At 35.2% G+C, this 22,086-nt stretch overlaps 1 protein-coding gene across 1 annotated transcript in view; it reads left to right on the top strand.

The window, feature by feature from the left end:
- The window catches only part of cacna1fb (calcium channel, voltage-dependent, L type, alpha 1F subunit), a 59,083-nt gene that overhangs the window by 26,598 nt on the left and 10,399 nt on the right, over positions 1 to 22,086 (top strand). Inside the window, exons 13-38 of the mRNA XM_083553611.1 lie at positions 963 to 1,123; positions 2,415 to 2,640; positions 3,955 to 4,162; positions 4,370 to 4,490; positions 4,710 to 4,785; positions 6,035 to 6,089; positions 6,377 to 6,428; positions 6,529 to 6,631; positions 7,077 to 7,206; positions 8,217 to 8,276; positions 10,013 to 10,119; positions 11,509 to 11,596; positions 11,674 to 11,781; positions 14,300 to 14,352; positions 14,528 to 14,674; positions 14,767 to 14,968; positions 15,065 to 15,223; positions 15,538 to 15,648; positions 15,772 to 15,855; positions 17,019 to 17,147; positions 17,242 to 17,307; positions 17,453 to 17,544; positions 18,888 to 19,047; positions 21,044 to 21,171; positions 21,374 to 21,470; positions 21,656 to 21,758. Coding sequence (XP_083409737.1) covers positions 963 to 1,123; positions 2,415 to 2,640; positions 3,955 to 4,162; positions 4,370 to 4,490; positions 4,710 to 4,785; positions 6,035 to 6,089; positions 6,377 to 6,428; positions 6,529 to 6,631; positions 7,077 to 7,206; positions 8,217 to 8,276; positions 10,013 to 10,119; positions 11,509 to 11,596; positions 11,674 to 11,781; positions 14,300 to 14,352; positions 14,528 to 14,674; positions 14,767 to 14,968; positions 15,065 to 15,223; positions 15,538 to 15,648; positions 15,772 to 15,855; positions 17,019 to 17,147; positions 17,242 to 17,307; positions 17,453 to 17,544; positions 18,888 to 19,047; positions 21,044 to 21,171; positions 21,374 to 21,470; positions 21,656 to 21,758 — 3,026 coding nt within the window. The remainder of the gene's footprint in view (positions 1 to 962; positions 1,124 to 2,414; positions 2,641 to 3,954; positions 4,163 to 4,369; positions 4,491 to 4,709; positions 4,786 to 6,034; positions 6,090 to 6,376; positions 6,429 to 6,528; positions 6,632 to 7,076; positions 7,207 to 8,216; positions 8,277 to 10,012; positions 10,120 to 11,508; positions 11,597 to 11,673; positions 11,782 to 14,299; positions 14,353 to 14,527; positions 14,675 to 14,766; positions 14,969 to 15,064; positions 15,224 to 15,537; positions 15,649 to 15,771; positions 15,856 to 17,018; positions 17,148 to 17,241; positions 17,308 to 17,452; positions 17,545 to 18,887; positions 19,048 to 21,043; positions 21,172 to 21,373; positions 21,471 to 21,655; positions 21,759 to 22,086) is intronic.

Below are 22,086 nucleotides of genomic sequence, written 5' to 3'. Positions count from 1 at the left end.
CAATATTTATTATAAAATACCTCTAACCAGTTGTTGTGTTAGGGTTGATAAATCAGATTGGAAGAGAATATATATATACAGTGGTGTAAAAGTGTTTGCCCCCTTCCTGATTTCTTATTTTTTTGCATGTTTGTCACACTTTATTGTTTCAGATCATCAAACAAATTTAAATATTAGTAAAAAAATAACACAAGTAAACACAACATGCAGTTTTTAAATTTTTCTTTTTTTTTTTTTAATTATGGTTTTTATTATCTAGGGAAAACAAAATCTAATACCACATGGCCCTGTGTGAAAAAGTGTTTTATATATACAGTGCATTGCAAAAGTATTCCCTTGAATATTTCCACATTTTGTCACATTAAAACCACAAACTTGTATTTTATTGGGATTTTATGTGAGCCTAGACCAACACAAGGCATAATTGTGGAAGAAGAGGAAAAAAATGATACATGGTGTTGAAGACTTTTTTTAAATATACATCTGAAAAGTGTACTATGCATCCAGTACAGATAAGATGCCTACAGTTAAATAAAATCCAGTGCGATCAACTGCCTTCAGAAGTCACCTAATTACTAATTAGAGTCTACCTGTGTGTACTTAAATCCCATCATATTTACAAAAAAAAACCCAGTTGTATTTATTTTAACAGTCTTACACTGTGGTATAGTTAAAGGATAAGTTATCTAAACACAGTGCTGTACCCAATAATGTTTTATTCTTATAGCAATTTCAATTCACTTATATATGTTTTGCATTCCAAAGTTTGCACAACTGTATCAAAATGGTATGTATATACCACTTAGTGTGCATTTTCTGATTTGGGATGAGATTAAAAACACAAAAATATCACATCATTTATCTGTAATTATGTAGTACAACTGTTATTGATTGGCATTATCACTGTTTTCTGGGCATTTCAAGGTTTTTTAAGGTTTTTGTGTACTTGTGTTTGTCATCAGTTGCACACTGCGCCGGTGGAACCGCGGCATTCGAAGAACATGCCGAAAAGCAGTGAAATCTGTGACTTTCTTTTGGCTGGTGTTGATTCTGGTGTTTCTCAACACAGCTCTGAGTGCATCTGAGCACCATAACCAACCAGACTGGCTCACCGAAGTGCAGGGTGTGTATATGTATTTATCTTTTTATTATATTTGTTAAATATACACTACATTGACAAAATTGTTTGTGGTAACCGGACCACATTCGTGTGTATTTACCATTCCACATTTATTCCCTAACTGCTGTTATAATTCCCTTCACTCTTCCTTAGATTTTCAAGTCTGATTGAGAAGATTTGTGCATTCAGCCACAAGGGCATTAGTAAAGTCAAGTACCGTACTAGGCATGTAGTGTAATCAACATTTCAATTCATCTCAAAGGTGTTCAATAGGGTTGAGGTCAGAACTACTGTATCTAGCAGATCACTTAAGATCTTTCACTCCAGGCCTTGTAAACCATATCTTCATGGAGCTTGCATTGTGCATATTGTCATGGCTTGAGGCTCTTAGTTCAAATGAAGCAAAAATTCATCCAATACAGTTGCCTCTGATGTTTTGTGGTAACAGTAATATACTGTATGATATAAGGAGTAAATGAAGGGCTTAATTAAGTATATTTTAATAAAGCTATTACTTCGAGGGATATTCAATGGGACAAAATTATAAGTAAATCTTGGTATATTTTATTTGGGCTAGAGCAAAGGTGCAAAAACCTTTTTTCATGAAAGGCCAAAGATCAAACTTGAAAGCCTATCGGCCAAACTCAAATGTTGCATTGTACCAAACTGTATTGTTTTACAATTAAAGTTTTCATGGTTCTTTTCATTTATGATTTGATAATATTTAAAAAATAAATAAATAAGTAAAAAGAAAACATTACTTTGTAATCTGCTTAATAAGTAATTAATTAAAGTTTTATTTTTAAACTTACTGTATAGAACAATAAAAACAATCCATCTGATTGAAATAGAGTTCAGTGCTCAATACAGCTATTTAGAAACCTCTGATTAGTGACATGAAACTAGTCTTTAAGTTTTTCCAAATGGCATCTTTTCCCTTTTTATCCTCTTGTCATAAAGGGCATTGTGTCCAAATCAAAGTTTACCACACGCCAACTTTGGCCCTCAGGCCATAGATAGGTCATCTTTGGGCTAGAGGTAACAAAATGACCTGTTTACTAAAAACCAAATGGTTAATTTTAGCAATAATAACATATGTGGCACTATTGCAATAAACAGTAGCTTGGATTTCACTAAACCACAAATTTTTTTTGTCCTAAACTACAGCATTATAGCATGAACATCTCTAACTGCTAGGTCTGATAATGCATTCTTCCTAATCAGGTCATTACCACTGTATTTGGTTTATATAAAATTCTTTCTGCCAATTCTTTTTTTCCGTGTTCCTTTGCAGAAATTGCCAACAAGGTGCTTCTGTCTCTTTTCACGGTTGAGATGTTGCTGAAGATGTACAGTCTGGGGCTGCAGGCCTACTTTGTAGCATTCTTTAATCGTTTTGACTGTTTCGTGGTGTGCGGAGGAATTTTGGAGACTGTGCTGGTGGAGCTGCAGATCATGCCACCTCTCGGCATTTCAGTGCTGCGCTGTGTCCGTTTGCTTAGGATCTTCAAAGTCACACGGTATGCAGGCTACAGTCCTGGAAAGCTCACAAAAAATCTATTCCCCAATGCACTGGAGCACAAAAATCATGGCAGAGGAAATATAACCTCGAACAAACTCTTTACCAGTTAACACCTCTGAAGTTTCAGCTGTCATTGGCAATAACAAATATAATTCATCTTTATAGAGAAACAGATAAAAATAAATCCCAGAGTTCTACATTGTTACTTAGTAGCAAATTTAAATTTGTATGCATCATTTATTTTATTTTATTAGGTTTTATTTTATTTGAATGTGGTGATAATAAATTGTGGTGTTACATTTTTTTGCCATTTTTTGCCATTTTTGCCAAATGAAATGACAAAACTACACATGCAAAATGGCAAAATTATTACGCCATATATATATATATATATATATATATAAAAGTAAATGAAAATAGATTGATGGTCTTAAAAACAAATAAAGAATACTTTGCTTTATTAATCCAGGCACTTGAATAGGTCTGGCAGATAGGGAAAATGACAAAACTTCTGAGATAATGAAGCATTTTTGTACATCAAGACATGTGATAGCATCTATGTTCATTTTACATCAAACATTTAAATCATTTTCGAGATTCTGCTTTTTCAAGAAGTCTGTATGTGAATTTCCTAATCTTTCCCCAAACACCTTACTGGAGCAATATTCTGACCAATGATTTATTGTCAAAGACAGGTTTAGTTAAATGTTTCTCATTTTGGGATTGGCTTATTTTTTTGCATAGCTCTGTATGGACATTAAACATTTGGCTATTTTTAGTTATTTAAAAATAAAACTGAAAAACAGAGAACTGAGGTCAATGAAGAAACTTAAATAAAACATACAGTTTTATTGAAACTATTTTCATACAAATGATGTTGTTTCTATTTATGGTTCTATACTATACATTTTTAATGACACATTTCTCTGTGTGTGTGTGTGTGTGTGTGTGTGTGTGTGTGTGTGTGTGTGTGTGTGTGTGTGTGTGTGTGTGTGTGTGTTTGTTTTTCTAGTTCTTGTGGCTTCACTTTCTATATAACTAAGAAAAATAAAAAAAGACATGCGCTTATTTAAAGGGTGTCTTTCCTGCTTAAACATGGAACACCAGAAAATGATATTACTATGTTAAGACTAGAGATAAGATAATCATAATCATTTACAATTATTTTGGAAAACTAAATTATTTTCTTTGTAATAGCAATACTGTTATATTGCCCTCGTTCAGCTTTATATGTTTTTTATTGTTTAATGCAACTTTTGGGGCTGAATGAAAATGTTATTCATTAGTGTGTTATTTTCTTGACACCTCACAGCCACTGGACCGCTCTGTCCAATCTGGTGGCATCTCTCTTAAACTCCATGAAGTCCATTGCTTCTCTGCTGCTGCTGCTTTTCCTCTTTCTTATTATCTTCGCCCTGCTGGGGATGCAGCTCTTTGGTGGCAAGTTCAACTTTGATGAAACACAGACAAAAAGAAGCACCTTTGATTCGTTTCCCCAGGCCCTTCTCACCTGCTTCCAGGTCAGACTGGATTAAAATTATGGACCTTAAACAGTATATTTTTATAAAATATTTTCATATCCATTTATAGTGTTGATAGATGAAACCTTATCATTCAAAAAGATTTTAATTGGAATAAAACTTTTATTTATGTATTTTTTAAATATTTTAAAATATAATATTGTAAATGCCAAAGCGTGGCTCATCACATTTGATGTTGGTGCTCAGATCCTGACAGGTGAGGACTGGAACATGGTGATGTATGATGGAATAATGGCATATGGAGGCCCAGTATTTCCTGGTATGATTGTGTGTCTGTATTTTGTCATTCTCTTCATCTGTGGTAACTGTATCCTTTTACACTGAACAAGCTAAGTAGAGATGTGTATTCAAGCTTTATATATGTATTCATACTGAACTGTTGGTTAAATTTTTCCGCAAGATACTCATTTCATTTTTAGATTTGAATTAGATTAGATAAAATGTTATTAATTTAAATAAGATTTTAAGTAGTGTGTGGGTGTTCACTTTCCTGGTCATATTGGGGTTTTTATTAACTTCATCCCAGACATCCTACTAAATGTGTTTTTGGCTATTGCTGTGGACAACTTAGCAGGGGCAGATGGAGATGACAAAAAGAATAAGTAAGCATAGTTAACTATTTTAAATACCATGCTCTGAAACCTTTTTGAAATGCACAAAAATTGTGTATTAGTTTTCAAATATTTTGTTATTTGTATGATGTTTTACATAATTTTTATTTTATAACCGGATTTTTTTATTTTTTAGAAGTTTTTTTTATTAAGATCTTTATAATTTTGGAGGACTTAAACCCAAAAAATGAATTAATCTTGTATTGTCCTTTATACAAAACAATACAACATTGTACACAAGAACAGTATAAATGTGTCTAAGTTTAGTTGATTTTCGGTCTTATCAGCTATAACATACCGTAACAACGTTAGAGGTGTGATGTATTATACACATGATTATGACAACTAATGATAATGATCCTGCCAGTGAACTGATCTACTGATGAGCTATTTCACTGTGTGTATGCAGTTTTATGCAGGATAACAAACCACCAAACATGTTTTTGAACTGAACCGGAAGAAAAAAGCTTTATGCCATCTAAGACACGCTAGAACAGAAATTTTACCTATCTAAATACTCTGGGTACTTTTCTGTATAAACTCCTGGGCAAAAAAATATTACATTTGTAATGATCTGGAACAAATATTTGATCAAATAATGAGGAAGTTTGGAGTTGCTAAATGCTAAATAGGTTATTCTTATATGCAAAGGTAAAAACAAGATGTAAAATTCAACGTGTCTATGTTCACATAATTAGCAATGAATGAAACAACTCCACTTACTTTACTTACTAAAAATTCTGCTGCTTGTTTGCCCACAAGCCTTAAACATTTAAAGATATCTTTGAAAAAGCTCTGACATACTAAATTACTTTTGTTGTTTTATTCTTGCAAATTGTCTGACCAATGATTTGTGGTTAACAAACAATATTTCATTACAAACTTAATATTTTTTTAACTGTTTTTTTATTTTGTGTTTGTTTCTTTTTTGCTCTGGAGTTTATATATACACACAGTCATAAACATGATTGCTACAGTATATTGGAGCTGATATTAAATAAGAGTTAACAGTGCAGACTTTCAGTTTTAACAGGTGAACCATGTGGGAAATTCATCACATATTAAACCCCTATATATATGATTTTGCTCAATGCTTATTGCTTATTTTGAGCAATTATTATGAACTTATTTGCTCATTTTCTCTCTCTCTCTCTCTCTCTCTCTCTCTCTCTCTCTCTCTCTCTCTCTCTCTCTCTCGCTCTCTCTCTCTCGCTCTTTCACTCTCTCGCTCTCCCTCCAGAGAAAAGAACAAGGGAGTGGAGGGACAGGAAGACGGAGAGAATACAGAGGCAAAGGTTTGATTACCAGTACAACATTTTCAAATTTTTTTGTTCATATCTTTTAATGTGCGAAACATAGTTAAAATCTGAGTTCCCTTGGGAACGTATTAAGTTTCAGACTGTGAGTTGTTTAGTAATTTAGATATTTTATTATTATTATTAATAATAATATTAATGTTAGTGTCTAATGGCTATATATATATATATATATATATATATATATATATATATATATATATATATATATATATATATATATATATATATATATATATATATATATATATATATTATTTTTTTAGATTGACATTGAGGAGGAGGAGGAGGAGGAAGCAGATGAAGGAGATGTCAAAGGTATTTTTTTTATATAGCTAAACATAATTATAATGCATCTTCTTTATATATATTTTTTATCTATTAAATTATTTACCTGTATGTTTCTCTGCTTCAAAAGAAGGAGGGACTCAGTTGAATGTGGCTGATTTTGTTCCACCTAAAGAGAAAGTTGTGCCAATTCCTGAAGGCAGTGCGTTCTTCTGCCTCAGCAAGACCAACCCGTAAGCCTGAAGAACATGTGCTTATGAACAAAAATGCATGTAACAGCCACATACACTCCCCAGCTACTTTAATAGAAGCTACTTTTCTGACTTCTGTTTCAACAAGTAATTTTCACCTGCAGAACTGTCACTGACTGGATTTTTTGTGTAAAAGCATCTAATACCAACAACTATGCCTTGGTCAAAGTAACTGAGACCACACTTTCCACTAGCTCTGCTATTTGATGTAAACATTAAATAAAGCTTTTGACCTGTATCTGCATGATTGTATACATTTAGCTACTGCCACATGACTATTTGGATAACTGCATGAACGAGCAGGTGCACAGGTGTTCCTATTAAAATGTGATGCAGTATAACATGTGTGTATGTAATACAGTATAACAGTCATGATTTTGTCTCTTTTCCTGCCCTCTCTCTCTTTTACTTTTTCTTTTTTCTGTAGAATAAGAGTAGGCTGTCATACTGTGATCAATCATCACATCTTCACTAATCTGATCCTGGTATTCATCATCCTCAGTAGTATCTCCCTGGCTGCAGAGGACCCGATCAGGGCACACTCCTTCAGAAACAATGTGAGTCACCAAAAAGACACTTTGTCAGAACTTTGTCCTTGTCAAGGTCATGGTTAATCCTTTCACACACTGCACTGAACACTTGTTCACATACAGTACATAGTCATACCTTATAGAAGTTAGTTTACCTACTAGTATGCTTTTTGGAAATTGATAGGAAGCTCTTGAAGTCACTGGGAGAACATGTACAACCAGGGAGCCTGGAGCTCTTTCGTTTCGGTTTTTTTTGTAAGAAAATCCCCGATATAGCATGCAGTATGTATGAACTTATTTACCTTGTCTTAAAGGAATAGAAACCTTTACCTTATGAGAAAGCAGCTTTTCAATTAAGCACCATGAACATTGTAGTTAGAGAGTAGTCTGAACCCAGTGGTCCCTTTAGATCTCATCATGCTGTAATTTTGGCTGTAACTTTACATCACATGATGAAGCACGTGAACTCCAGATGCTGGGAAACACACACAAGGGATTATGAGCTTATTGGGTCTGCTGCATATTACTGAGAGCCTCTTTTTCTCTCTCCCTTTTTACATTGCATCTGTCTCTGAAAAATCTCACAGAAATATGAAGGAAAATCAGCATTAAATCAAGAAGCTGAAAAATATATTTTTGTGCATGGAGCAGCCAAAACACATGATTAGATAAATAATCATTAGACATGCAGTTCAACAAAATAGAAATGAATGCAAATCGGTGCAAATGCACTCAGTGGCTTTTTTTCAAGTCAAGTGTCCAAACGCACACATTACGCACACTCATCCACACGCACTGCAGATGTCCTGATTGGCATGTTGGATGTTATTCATCATGCCAGTTGAGGAAGTGTTATCCAGCACCATGCAATCAGTCTCCTCTGAGCTCATCAGACAGAGAGAGGGATGCCAAATGCCATAGCTTATTTACGTACAGATTTATCATGTGTGCATCTGTCTGTGTTTTTGTTTTATTCTCTGTCTCTCTGTCTTCTTGACATCTCTGCACTCTTAGGCTCTGTGTGTGTTTTTAATCAGGTCCTGGGCTATGCTGATTATGCCTTCACCTCAATATTTACAGTTGAAATTCTTCTCAAGGTACCCATGTAATTGTGTTTTATTATTCATATTCACTGTATATTATGTAATATTTAAGATGTAGAGTTGAAGAGACTGTGACATAAACTGCAGTCTATTAAATAATGCTGAATTACTAATGTAACCTTTGTGTTTGGCAAAGTGGGATAGTGGTAGCTTGATGATTATGACACTGGGTTACTGACCAGAAGGTTGGAGGTTCCACCCCCAGAATGGCCAAGCAGCTGCTTTTGAGCTCTTTGTGCACCAGGGGTGCTGTATAATGTCTTACCCCAGCATCCTCACATTGCTGAGTTATGTGGCAAAAGAATTTCTCTGTGCTGTAATGTACATGTGACAAGTTAAAGACCCCTCTTCAAAGTGTTGTAAAGGCTCTAAAGGCTTTTTTCAAGGTTAAGTTTTTGATGGCTGTGCCCGTCCCTGTGGGGTTTGGAGTAAAGAGGGCTATAAAATGCAAGGCTCATCTAAACAATTTATGGATCCAACACTTATGCAAATGCTTTTGCAAATGACATGGCTTAAACCACCAGTTATTATGTTTTGCATATTTTCCAAGTACCGTATTTTTCCGCCTATAAGCCGCTATTGTTTTCCCACGTTTTGAACCTCGAGGCTTAAACAACGAAGTGGCTTATTTATGAATTTTTTCTGGGTTTTTCTCGGTTTCACAAACTTAAAGCCAAAAAACTGAGCGACATAACATTAGACCAATGAAATTTCCGAACGGAAACGAAAAAACGCACCTCACCTGTGTTCTGAGCTGCACGGCTTCGGGAGAAAAAGCTTCCATCGGGTGATTTTTAAATGCACGACGATGCCAAAAGATAAACGAAAAATAGTAGTAAAGAAATAGTTGTGAAAGGAAGGAGGAAGCCAGTGAACAATGACTTTCTTGGTAGGCTACTGTTTAGATAAAAAGCCGTTGTAACGCGTTGAGTCTGGGTTTTGTGCTTTTTTTTTTCTTGGCAACAGCGTTAAAGGTTAGTCAAAGAAACTTAGAAATCAGCATCAGAAAATAATAAGGACATATTCCTCAGTCTTACACACATGCAGTAATACCGGGAGAATGCAGTGGCATGCTATTTCCAAAACACCGCTATGCTCCTGAGGGAAGCGCAACATATTTCACCCGTTACACCGTGTGTAACGTGTCTTTCGGTAAAACCTGTGTAACGTACATTAGTGTAGACGGCTTATAGACAGGTGCGGCTTATTTATGTTTAAAATAAAAATATTTGTAAAATTCAGTGGGTGCGGCTTATATATGGGTGCGCTTTATAGTCCGGAAATTACAGTACTTTTTGGATTTAGGTAATGAGGATTACATGATGATTAGGTAACAAAATGAAGGCATAAAACTAAATATTAGTTTTTTTCCCTTTAGATTCAATGGTATGGGAACATTTTTCTAGGGTGAATGTGTATTTTCACTTTTTTAAACAGAGGACTAGACACTTATATATAGTCTTATATATCACCTTAATCAGCACTCAATAAACAATTCTGCACAGACAGAGTTGTTGCATTTAGGTATAATTAAAAAAGTAAAAAAACTATTGGCATCATATGACACCAGATTTAATAAAAGTCTGTTACTTCCTAAATAGCTATGACAAAATGTTGTGATGAAAATGACATCTAACAGAAATGTATAAACTATATTTGCTCAAATTGTGAAGTTCATTTTTCTGCACTGGCAATAAATGTTTTTTTCTTCCCCCTGATTCTTTCTGCAGATGACAGTTTATGGTGCGTTTTTGCATAAAGGCTCTTTCTGTAGAAACTGGTTTAATCTGTTGGATCTTCTGGTTGTCAGTGTGTCTCTGGTTTCCTTCTTCTTACAGTGAGTCTAATGTACATTCATGTTACATTTCATTTGGTACATGTTTGATTTCTCTAGTACTCTGATGATGTGTATGGTTTTGAAAAAGTGCAAGGCATGGGGGGGGGGGGGGTTGTTGTTTGAGTTTGTGTGAACAGATGGAGCCCTCTGCTGGAGAACATTGTCTTTTGTCTTTCTTCTGTTTAATATGATTGATAATAATAATGAAATATTAACTGTAATCATGCTCAAATGATTTGAACTGCTTTTAAAATGGAGATTTCTGACTTGATTGACTGTAGGATATTTATCAGTGGCGGGCCGTGCATTTCACACCTAGGCCTTCAGTGCTGTCCTGCCTGAATCCATCCACCTCGGAACACCATCATTATGACACCATGGCTATAGAAACCATCAATATAAAACAGAAACAGAGTATATCAGAGTGCTGCATCACAGACAGGTATCTCATGCAGTGAGAATCAGTAAAATTACTAAAGCAAGAAACTCAAATAACACAATTTACTCCTTTCACTGCAGCTACAGTTGCAACACTCACATACATCATCTCTAGCAGAAGCATCAATGTTAACCTTGTAAAATGACAAGGGTTTTCCGTGCATTTTTGTTCTATTGGAAAGTACAAATGGTTCCATGTCCAGCTTTTTTTTTTTAAAGTTCTTCTTGTAAATGTCCTTGTAAGTATATCTTTTCAGAATCAGTTTCTTCTCCTTTGTCAGCCATTGTGAAATGAAAAACAAACAGCTATCAAATCCACACGAATATCTTTGAGCTTGTGACGTTTGCTACAGTTTCTAAAGTTTGCTAAAGTTTGCTAAGTTTGCTAAAGTTGCGGTTTGTGAGCTCTGACTAGTGCATTCCCTCACCATTCAATCAAAGTATGTAAAAATTCAAACATTATTGGATTCCTGCTTGAAGTGGCAAAGTTGAACTTTGATTGGTTAAAGGAATAACCTTCAAGTAGCATGAACTGTATGCTGCAAGTTCCTTCAGAAAATTTCTTTTGAAGGCCTCACATCAGATTTTGAACACATCATGTGATGGCTGAAATCTGATTGGATAGAAACTCTAATGTAAACAGACACTTCTTTTAGCAGCAAACCTAAGAGAAATGCTATGGAATTAGGAGTCTAGACTATTTGGAAGAAATTAATACATATCCATGGACAAAAATATAATAAAACATGTCAATGATTCTGATAGAGTTAAGCCAACAAAAACACAAACGGCCTGCCACTGATATTTATATTATCAGCCTTCCACTGATATTTATATTATTGAACTAATAATTGCATATGTAAAACTCTTCTTCCACATACACACACATACACAAAAAGTGATTTCTGTTTGGGCATACAAGACACATTTTCTACTCTTTTTCCAACTCAGTTCAAGTGCGATCTCTGTGGTGAAAATCCTGAGAGTTCTGCGGGTGCTCAGGCCTCTTCGAGCCATCAACAGAGCCAAAGGTCTTAAGGTACCATGGTGTATGTGTACATCTACGTTTAATGCACTTGTACAGTGCAGCTCTTTCTAATCTCTGTGTTTCTTCAGCATGTAGTCCAGTGTGTGTTCGTGGCTATACGGACCATTGGGAATATTATGATTGTTACTGCTCTGCTTCAGTTCATGTTCGCATGCATCGGTGTTCAACTCTTTAAGGTAGTATATAATTTATTATTTTGTGCCTGTCATAAAAACAGCATGTTTTGGTTTGGCTAATTATATTGTTAACCCATATGCACTGTTTAAATGTACTTGTTTGATTTGTTGTGTAGCTTCTAATTACATGTGTCCTGGCTGCTTAGTGTCTTATTTGACAACAATTTTTTTTTTGTTTTAGAAGGTTAAACAGCAGTTAAGATCATTTAAACAACTGAATTTAAATATTTTTGTGACTAAAAGCATTACTACTCACAAAAACACCCCATGAAACCAGGCAAAATTTCACTTCATTATACTATTAGAAACATCAAAGAATGAGTGTCCAGTTACTAATAAACATAGGTGTTTCACAATTGGAATCACTTTGAGCGTGACCAACTACTGAAGCTTCTATAATGCTGCGTCTGTCTTGACAGACAGTTCGACCCTGACAACGTCATTTCACGTTTTCTTCCTGTAAGGGGAATACATCAAGCTCTCTCAGCACATCCAGTATACTGCTGTTTTTTGCTAAACTGTTCAACGAGCGGGCTGTGATTGGATTCTGCCACTGAACGCGAAACCAGTCTTCGAAATCAGATCGTGTTGAGTGACATCGCAAAATGTAGAACAGTGTCCACGTTAAAACTAGCTATTCTCTTTGACCTATCGAGTATTAAATTACTATGGTGGGGAATTAGCAGCATTAAGCCAACTATGGGCTTTACGCATCAAGGTGGGCCATCGAAGGGCTAACTACCCTATGGAAATCAATAGACTAATGTGTTGTGACGAGTCTTAATTACCTGGCACTCAGCCATGTCAACTGTAATCCCCCCCACCAAAGGAATTGAGTCAAAGAGCATCCCGCCTTTGTCCATCACCATGTGCAGCAACCATCTCGAACAGGGACCCTCACCCGATATGCATTGCTCCCTTTAGTTGCATAAGTTGACAAAAAAAAGATGATAATGTGGTGTGACATGAGGCTTTTATTTATCAGGGAGACTCATGTTCCAGGTATGTTGAACAGGAGAGCGGAATTATTGTGCACGGAAAACCTGTAGAGGGAATGGAAACTTCATCCCCAAGTTGTAGAGCATATATGGCAGAGATATATGCCAGGCTGCCATAAATCTCTTTGCCCCATGAGAAAACCTTCAGTGTTTTCTGTATTTCTCTCTAAAGGACGAAGATGCACTGTTGGGTGTATATGCTTTAGCCCACACATGGCCAAACATCCTTCTATATGCATTCCCTTCACTAAGCTTAATGTTTCCCATTCTAGTAAGAGTGGGGAAACTTGGCTTGTCACTGGTTCTGATAGCTCCATGTTGGCCAGCCAGGAACTGGGGTGCCGAGATAGTTCAACTGCTGTCAGATCAGCCGTGGTTTTTCCCTCCCTGGAGAGACTTCTTGTCCCAGGCAGGAGGGGAGATTTATCAACCACACCTAGGCAGGATAGCTCTCTGGGCCTGGACAATGAAAGGTGGAACTTGATTGCAGCAGGTCTGGCCCCATCAGTTATACACACTATTCAATGCACCAGAACCTCATCTACTTGGACACTTTATAGCAATAAATGGTGAGTCTTTGTTTGATATTTGTTCAGCAGCTAGTTGGGCTATGTCACACACTTATGTGTGATTTTAGAGATTTAATGTGTCTGAGTTGTCCTTAGCACATGCAGTGCTAGGAGCCCATGTAATTAGGTATCACATGCAATCCGGGAGTGGTCTAAATCTCCCATTGTGAAACACAGAGTGAAGATAGAAAAAAAAAAAAACAGGATAACATAAAGTAACCCATCATTTTAATAGAGACATTTATCAACATAATATATATATATATATATATATATATATATATATATATATATATATATATATATATATATATATATATATATATATATATATATATATATATATATATAAGCTCAAATACCACTGACTGACTCACTCACTCATCACGAAATCTCAAAAACCACTCAACGGATTGCAATGAAATTTGGAACATACCTTCCTCTTGGGTCTTAGGTGCTCACTAAGAAAGGGTTTTGAAAAATTCAGCCTGGATCGCGGCTAACTCGCGAAAAACGCGATTTCTCACACATTGTAAATTCTTCGAAATAACAGTACGGATCCTAATGAAACTTAGTACATTGTTTCTTATTAGATGTTAGATGCACGATAAAAATTATTTTCACAGTAGTTTGCCCTGTATCGGTACTACAAAGGGGTAGTACGTTATTTGTTGACGTTACGTTCTGATCTCTGATCATCCAGTCCTGCTCAGTGCTTACTGCTTATTGCCATATTGCTTAGCGTTCTGCCTTCCGTAGCGAAGCACGGGTACTTTCAGCTAGTGGAATGATATATTGGACATTTATTTTAAAATGCATTCAACAATTAAATTGTATTGCCCTAAAAGATGAAAGATAAATAACAAACAGAAAGATAAGTTTAGAACAGTAGGGGTCTCTCTGATAGAGCAAGTTGAGCTTATAAGCATGAAATATTGCCTTATTTTTCAGGGTAAATTTTATCGGTGTACAGATGAGGCAAAACACACATCTGAGCAGTGCAAGTGAGTGATACTGTCTACTGTAAATGCAAACCTTGTATGGCGATTATCAAGGTGGACTTTATAAAATGTCATTATGCTTTTATTAAGTTTTGTTGCCAAAGTATGTGTTTGTGTGTATGTGTGTATGTGTGTGTGTGTGTGTGTGTGTGTGTGTGTGTGTGTGTGTGTGACATAGAGGCACATTCGTGATCTATAAAGATGGCGATGTGACCCTCCCGCTAGTACGGCAGCGCATTTGGCACAACAGCGATTTTAACTTTGACAACGTACTGATGGGCATGATGGCCCTGTTCACTGTGTCCACATTCGAGGGCTGGCCTGCGTAAGTTAATTCCTAATGGTGTAACATCACAGGTCAAAGGTGACATTACATCTTGCATTGAGGAACTATCTCCTGTCCCTGTCCTATTTCAGACTTCTTTACAAAGCCATTGATGCCAACTCTGAGCACCATGGCCCCATCTACAACTATCAAGTGGAGATCTCGATCTTCTTTATTGTCTACATCATCATCATTGCCTTCTTCATGATGAACATCTTTGTGGGGTTTGTCATCATTACATTTCGTGACCAGGGAGAGGCTGAGTTTAAAAACTGTGAGCTGGACAAGAACCAGGTTAGAAATTAAATGTTACCAAATTTCTGCATCTTGACTATGTTGTGTCACCATCATGGTTTTCAAAGGTGGTCTTTGCCTCTTTTTTTCATATAGAGACAGTGTGTAGAATATGCTCTGAAAGCACAGCCATTAAAGCTGTACATCCCAAAGAACCCAGTGCAGTATAAATTCTGGTCTATGATCAACTCCACAGGGTTTGAGTACATCATGTTTGTCTTGATTCTCCTCAACACGGTCACTTTGGCTATTCAGGTAAACCACAGACCTTTTAATGAAAAATGTGTAGTAGTTAAATATTTAACTATATTAAAATATTTTTGATCATGTGTAATTATTTATAATACATGGTAGCTAGTTTAGTGAATATAGAATTAGAAATGTAATTATTTATTAACAGATTTTTTAACAGCAAATTTTGTTTGAATTTGCATGTAGCATGTCTTTAGCAAACAATCGAACTGGCTTGAATGTTTTAAAATGTATCATGTTAACTTCAATAATATATTATTTTTGATTTTACAGTTTTGGGCATTATTTGTCTAATGGTATGTCTCATGCCTTTTCAGCATTATGAGCAGTCCAAACTCTTCAGTTATGTCATGGACATTCTCAATATGGTCTTTACAGGCCTCTTCACGGTGGAGATGATTGTCAAGTTGTTAGCTCTTAGACTCAAGGTTCTGTTCTTATCTATCAGATTTACATTACTTACAATTCTTTTTGGTGTAAATAATCAGTTTATGTGTTAGTTGTCTTTTTGTCAAGCTGTAATTGAAGTTTGCCATTTGATTTGGCTGCAGCACTACTTTACTGATGCTTGGAACTCCTTTGATGCTCTTATTGTGGTCGGGAGTGTGGTGGACATCGTGGTGACAGAGTTTAGTGTGAGTCTCTGAGCTCATTGTATTGAAATAAATATGAACACAAAATGTGTCACTTCTGTCTACACTAATACTTAATTTTTTTAACAGTGGGCCGGTGTGGGCATAGGTTTTTATTCCATTCAAGCAAGTCCACACCCGACCTGTTTAAATTTCATAATTTTCAATTTCACTGACTGTCAGGTGTGGCCCTTGATTGGTTGAAATCAAAACCTGCACCCACACCGGCCCTTTGTGAAAAAGATTGTACATCCCTGGCTTAATGAATTTGCATAACGCTATCAAATAATGAGAGGAAAACACATTCTAGGTACAATACTAATTAGTCTAATGACATGGACATTTTAGGACAGTGAAAATATACCCTTAAATGAGTCAGGATTGATCTAAAAGTTTTAATAAAGGTAACACAAAGTGCATATGTGTATATATATATATATATATATATATATATATATATATATATATATATATATATATATATATATATATATATATATATATACACACACCAAACATGAATTTATCTTCATTTATGCCAGATTAGAAACTTTTTCCTTCGGCATTTTACATTCTCATTATTTTGCACTGTTGTAAGAAAAAAGATTATATGTTATATAAATATTATAAGTTTATATTTTGAGTAAAAGATTATCATCATCTTTAATTTTTGGAATTTTTCATGTTCTACCAGGTTCATGTTATTGACCAGAACATGCGTATCACTTAAGTTAGCTATAAAATTTAAGATAAGATAAGATAAGATAAGATAAGATAAGATAATATAAGATAAGATAAGATAAGATAAGATAAGATAAGATAAGATAAGATAAGATAAGATAAGATATACCTTTATTCGTCCCACAGTGGGAAAATGTCTGCTACAGCAGCAAAGAATAAGAAATGTGCAAATATTTAAAGTAGAGACATAGTACAAATATATAAATCACAATGTATGAATACAAAAGAAAATGAAACAAACAATACAGTAGTTGAGCTTTCAAACAAATTGCACATAGGTAATATTGCACAGATTAAAATGGTGTTATTGCACAGTTGTTATTGCACAAAACTTTAAGGTGTTGCTATTGCACAGCCTAAATAAACAGTTTTTGAATGTCTACTGTTTTTCTAAAATGTCAGTTTTTTTTTTACTCTTTCCACAGAGTTCAGAGGATAGTTCTCGCGTTTCAATCACCTTCTTCCGTCTGTTCCGTGTAATGCGATTGGTTAAACTGCTTAGTAAGGGGGAAGGCATTCGCACGCTGCTCTGGACGTTTGTTAAATCTCTCCAGGTCAGACAGCATCACATACACTTACATCTCATCTGTCATTTTTAACAAGAAAGTTTAAACAAAAGTAATTTATTTTGTTTTGCTTATCCCAAAGGCCTTGCCTTATGTAGCTCTTCTTATTGCTATGATCTTCTTTATCTACGCTGTGATTGGTATGCAGGTGGGTGGGGCACATGTCACAAATTCAGAGTAGTCTTAATAGATATGTGCATGAATTAATGAACATTGTAGCGATAGACACAAACCTACTGCTCTGTCTGTATTTCAGGGGCTCAAATGCTTATCTGATGGTCTTTCTCTCATAGACTTTTGGGAAGATTGCAATGCAGGCCCACACGCCAATCAACCGCAATAACAACTTCCAGACGTTTCCCCAGGCGGTGTTGCTACTCTTCAGGTGAGAGAGAGAGAGAGAGAGAGAGAGAGAGAGAGAGAGAGAGAGAGAGAGAGAGAGAGAGAGAGAGAGAGAGAGAGAGAGTATATATAAGTATATATGTAAATATTTGCAACCAACATTTAAATATTTAAATTATTACATTCGGAATAATTTAATGTGAGTTTGTTACCACTAAGAAACACATTTGATTTTTGAAAATGTGATTTTTAAAAATTGAATCTTTGAAAACTGAAATAAATGAATTTAAAGATTTACAACGCCATTAACAAAAAAATTGGAACACTATGTATGATGTAAATAAAAACAGAATACAATGATTTGCAAATCTTGTTAACCCATATTTTGTTTACAATAGAACATCGAAAACATATCAAATGTTTTAACTGAGGAAATGTAACATTTTAACCCAAAAAATTCTTTTATTGCTGCAATCTCGAAAAAAGTTGTGACAGGACCATAAAAGTCTGGAAAAAGTAGGTTTTATTAAAAAGAAACAGCTGGAGAAACATTTTGCAACTAATAAGGGTAACTAGCAACAAGTCAGTAAGATGATTATAAATAATGTCTTAGCGAGGCAAAGTCTCAGAAGTAAAGATGGCAGAGCTTCACCAATCTGTTAAAGACTGTGTCTACAAATTGTGGAACAGTTTCAGAATAAAGGTATTATAAATTTCCAATAACATTGAATATCTCATAATTTACAGTACATAATATCATCAAAAGTTTCAAAGAATCTGGGGAAATAGCTGTGTGCAGGGACAAGGGCGGTAATCAATATTGGATGCCTGTGATCTTCAAGCCCTCGGGTGTCACTGCATTTAAAACAGTTATTAATCTGTAATAGAAATCAATGCATGGGCTCATTAACACCTGCTGAAATCATTGTCTATGAACACAGTTTGCCATGTCGTCCACAAATGCTGGTTAAATCTTTATCGTGCAAAGAAGAAGGCATGTGTGAACATGATCTAAAAACAGCACCATCCTCTCTGAGCCAAAAATCTTTTTAACATGTACTGAGGCAAAGTGGCAATCTGTTCTGTGTTAAGAATTTCTTTTTAAAAAACATGCGAGTTCTTGGATATTTCAGCAAGACAATGCTAAACTGCATATTGCATATATTACAATAGCATGATTTCTAAGTAAAAGAGTTCATACAATGGTATATTTTCTAAATTTAAACATTTAATATGTTTTTTGTTTTGTTTTATTGTGAGACAAATATGAATTCATGAAATTTGCAAATCATTAAATATACATGTGTGTGTGTGTGTGTGTGTGTGTGTGTGTGTGTGTGTGTGTGTGTGTGTGTGTGTGTGTGTGTGTGTGTGTGTGTGATGTAGGTGTGCTACAGGTGAGGCATGGCAGGAGATCATGTTGGCGAGTCTACCAGGGAAGCGTTGTGATGCAGAGTCGGACTTTGAGCCTGGAGAGGAATTCACCTGTGGCAGCAATTTTGCCATTGTCTATTTCATTAGCTTCTTCATGCTTTGCGCTTTCTTGGTAACAAAAAGCTATTTTTCATTATTTTATTTTGATTTGCTTTTTGAATGTTAAAAAAACTACTTGAGTACAAAAATCAAGGTTTTACTGGTAAATTAGATTTTATTTAGCCACCCACAAACACCTCACCTTAAAGTGCTATTAATAAATATTTTCATACAGAAATAAGTTCTAGGTACTAATGAGAGAAAATACTGTAGCAGGTTCCTTGCTTAAATATAATGGATTTGGATTTGAAGTGTGATTATGTATATTAAAGCGCTCTTCTCAGTATTGTGAGTCATCCCATTGCAGCACTATCTCCAGTGGTGGCCAATAAGTGCTCACATGTTATACAACAACATCTAAAACCGTTTTCATGATATACAGTACAGCTTGTATCATGACATTTGTTTTTATGTCACAGTCAGTGCTGCAATAAAAGTGTAAAGAGATCATGGTACTTTTATTTAACATCTACAAAGACATTATTTGGAGGAGAAATTGAGGGAGTAGTATAATGAGGATACATAAAATCATACAATGGTTTTATAACTTGCTGTAAAACTGTAAATTAAGAAATATTTGCTTTATGAAACTTTCAACCAAAGTTCAAAAAGTAAAAAAGTAAAACTTAAATTTTTTCTTTAAAAAAGCCCTCACAAAAGGTTAAAAGTATATTCCTTTTTTCAGGTTTTTTGCTATGTATACTGTAAATAAGAACAGAATGCCATGATTCATAAATTATTTATAATAGGACATAAAAACATATAAAATGTATACAATTAGGAAATTGACTATTTTAATGAAAAAAATAAGGTGATTTTGAATTTAATGGCTGTAACACATCTAAAAAAAACCTTGGGACAGTGCCATGTTGACCACTGTGTAGCATCTCCCCTTCAATCCATATACTGTACATCTGGACCTGAGGAGATTAGTTATTGGAGTTTCAGGAGGGATGTGTGTGCCCCTGGCTTATTGTATTGGCATTAACTTAGCGACCCACTGACTATTGCTTTTATTTTAAGTTTGTAACACAGCTTCTCTGGTTTCTCTTTTCAGTCTCTTTTGAAGGAGGTGAAATGCATTCTCTTATGGTTAAGGTCTGGTTAAGTCTGAAACCAGACACCTTATTCAGTGATGAAGTCCTTTGTTGTGTTGGCAATGTGTTTTGGGTTGTTTTCTTGCGGCAAGATTAGGTTTCTTTCCAGTTTGTTTGAATGCATTTCTCTGTAAATTATTAGAGAGAATGTTTCTGTAAAATGAATTAATTCTCCGTCTACCACCATGGGTGACATCACCAATAAAGATTAGTCATCCATGCAAACCCAAACCATGGTATTGTCTCCACCATGAATGACCAACAACTTTTGTTACTCCAAATTCCTTTCTTACTTTACATTTAGTTTTTTCCTTCACGTTGGTAGAGGATAAACTTGGTTCCAGATCTTTTGTGTCTTATCTTTGTAAAATGTCCTGATTCTTACTGCTAAAGAATGATTTAAACTATATTTATATGACAAAAATGTTGGATTGTGATACCTTCACTGCTGCCTGTGAAACCTTTTGGTGATGAGACTGATGACACTTTTTAGTGATGACACTATTGAGTTTGGGTTGTCAAACCCAAAAGGCTTCAATCGATCGCAAAAACAAAGCAAATGGCCTTGTTCTTCAATTAATTTCTAAAAAATACTGTATATTTATATATATTTATAAAAAAAAATTATATAAAAAATTTGTGCTATGATATTTTTCCCATATGTCTCATACATTTTGTCTATATCCCATAGGCAAACCTTGAATCATAACATTTGTATAACCCTAAACATTAATGCTGCAGGTTTGTTTACCTAAAAAACACAGTATGTATAGGGGGAATTTGGTAAAGCTGTAGATTTCTTTTTTTAAATCAATATGTCACAAAGTCCATAATGTTGAACTACTGGGAGTGTCATATACTTTAGATTTGCCACTTATTATTACTAACTATGTGCAAATATTCATTTTTCAGATTATAAATTTGTTTGTTGCTGTTATCATGGACAATTTTGACTACTTGACACGTGATTGGTCAATTTTGGGGCCACATCATCTCGATGAATTCAAAAGGATTTGGTCAGAGTACGACCCAGAAGCTAAGTAAGATTAACTTCTCTGTTTAAAAAAAATACATTTATTTCATTTTCTTTCACTGTCTTGTAAGACTATCTCTGCCTTATTAGAATGTGCTCTCTGTGTGCGTGTGTGCTTGTGTGTGTGTGTGTGTGTGTGTGTGTGTGTGTGTGTGTGTGTGTGTGTGTGTGTGTGTGTGTGTGTGTGTGTGTGTGTGTGTCGCATAAAGGGGTCGCATAAAGCACCTAGATGTGGTGGCTCTGCTTAGGAGAATCCAGCCCCCTCTGGGATTTGGAAAACTTTGTCCCCACCGTGTGGCCTGCAAGGTACTTCATACACACACATAAAAAAAAAAGTATACAGTATGAGTATTGTAGTACAGTTCAACTTCTTTACAGTATATAAACAATCTCATACACATTATAGTACTATGTGCTTTTAGATGCTTAAGCTCTCTCACGCACTCCTTCCTGTTACAAACTTTACTTCCTGTTCTCTTGCTCCCTGCTAGCGTCTGGTTGCCATGAACATGCCCCTAAACTCCGATGGTACAGTGACCTTCAACGCTACTCTGTTTGCCCTTGTTAGAACTGCACTGAAGATTAAAACTGAAGGTAAGTACCATAGCCCATAACACTTTTAACCACAGTGAGTCAATTTTAGTTTAAATAAAAACTTTTTAAATAGAAAAGAAACATTTGGTCCTGCCAAATGTCCCAAATGTGTAATAAAACTATATCTGGTCTCTATAAAGAGACTTGGCCACACACATAAGCAGATTTACTAACACACCACTCAGAGATGCTTGGTATTGAAGAAGTCAGCTTTGAAGTCTCTCTGTCATTTCCCTAGTGAACAGTTAGCATTTGGACCATGATATTCTAATGAAGATCATGTAATGGAAAATCAACACACAGAGGGGGCCGAGTTGGGATTATTAAT

Source organism: Silurus aristotelis (assembly GCF_946808225.1).
Source record: "Silurus aristotelis genome assembly, chromosome: 11".
NCBI lineage: Eukaryota > Metazoa > Chordata > Actinopteri > Siluriformes > Siluridae > Silurus > Silurus aristotelis.
Note: the sequence above shows the minus strand (reverse complement) of the source record. Positions and strands in the feature narration are given on the sequence as shown.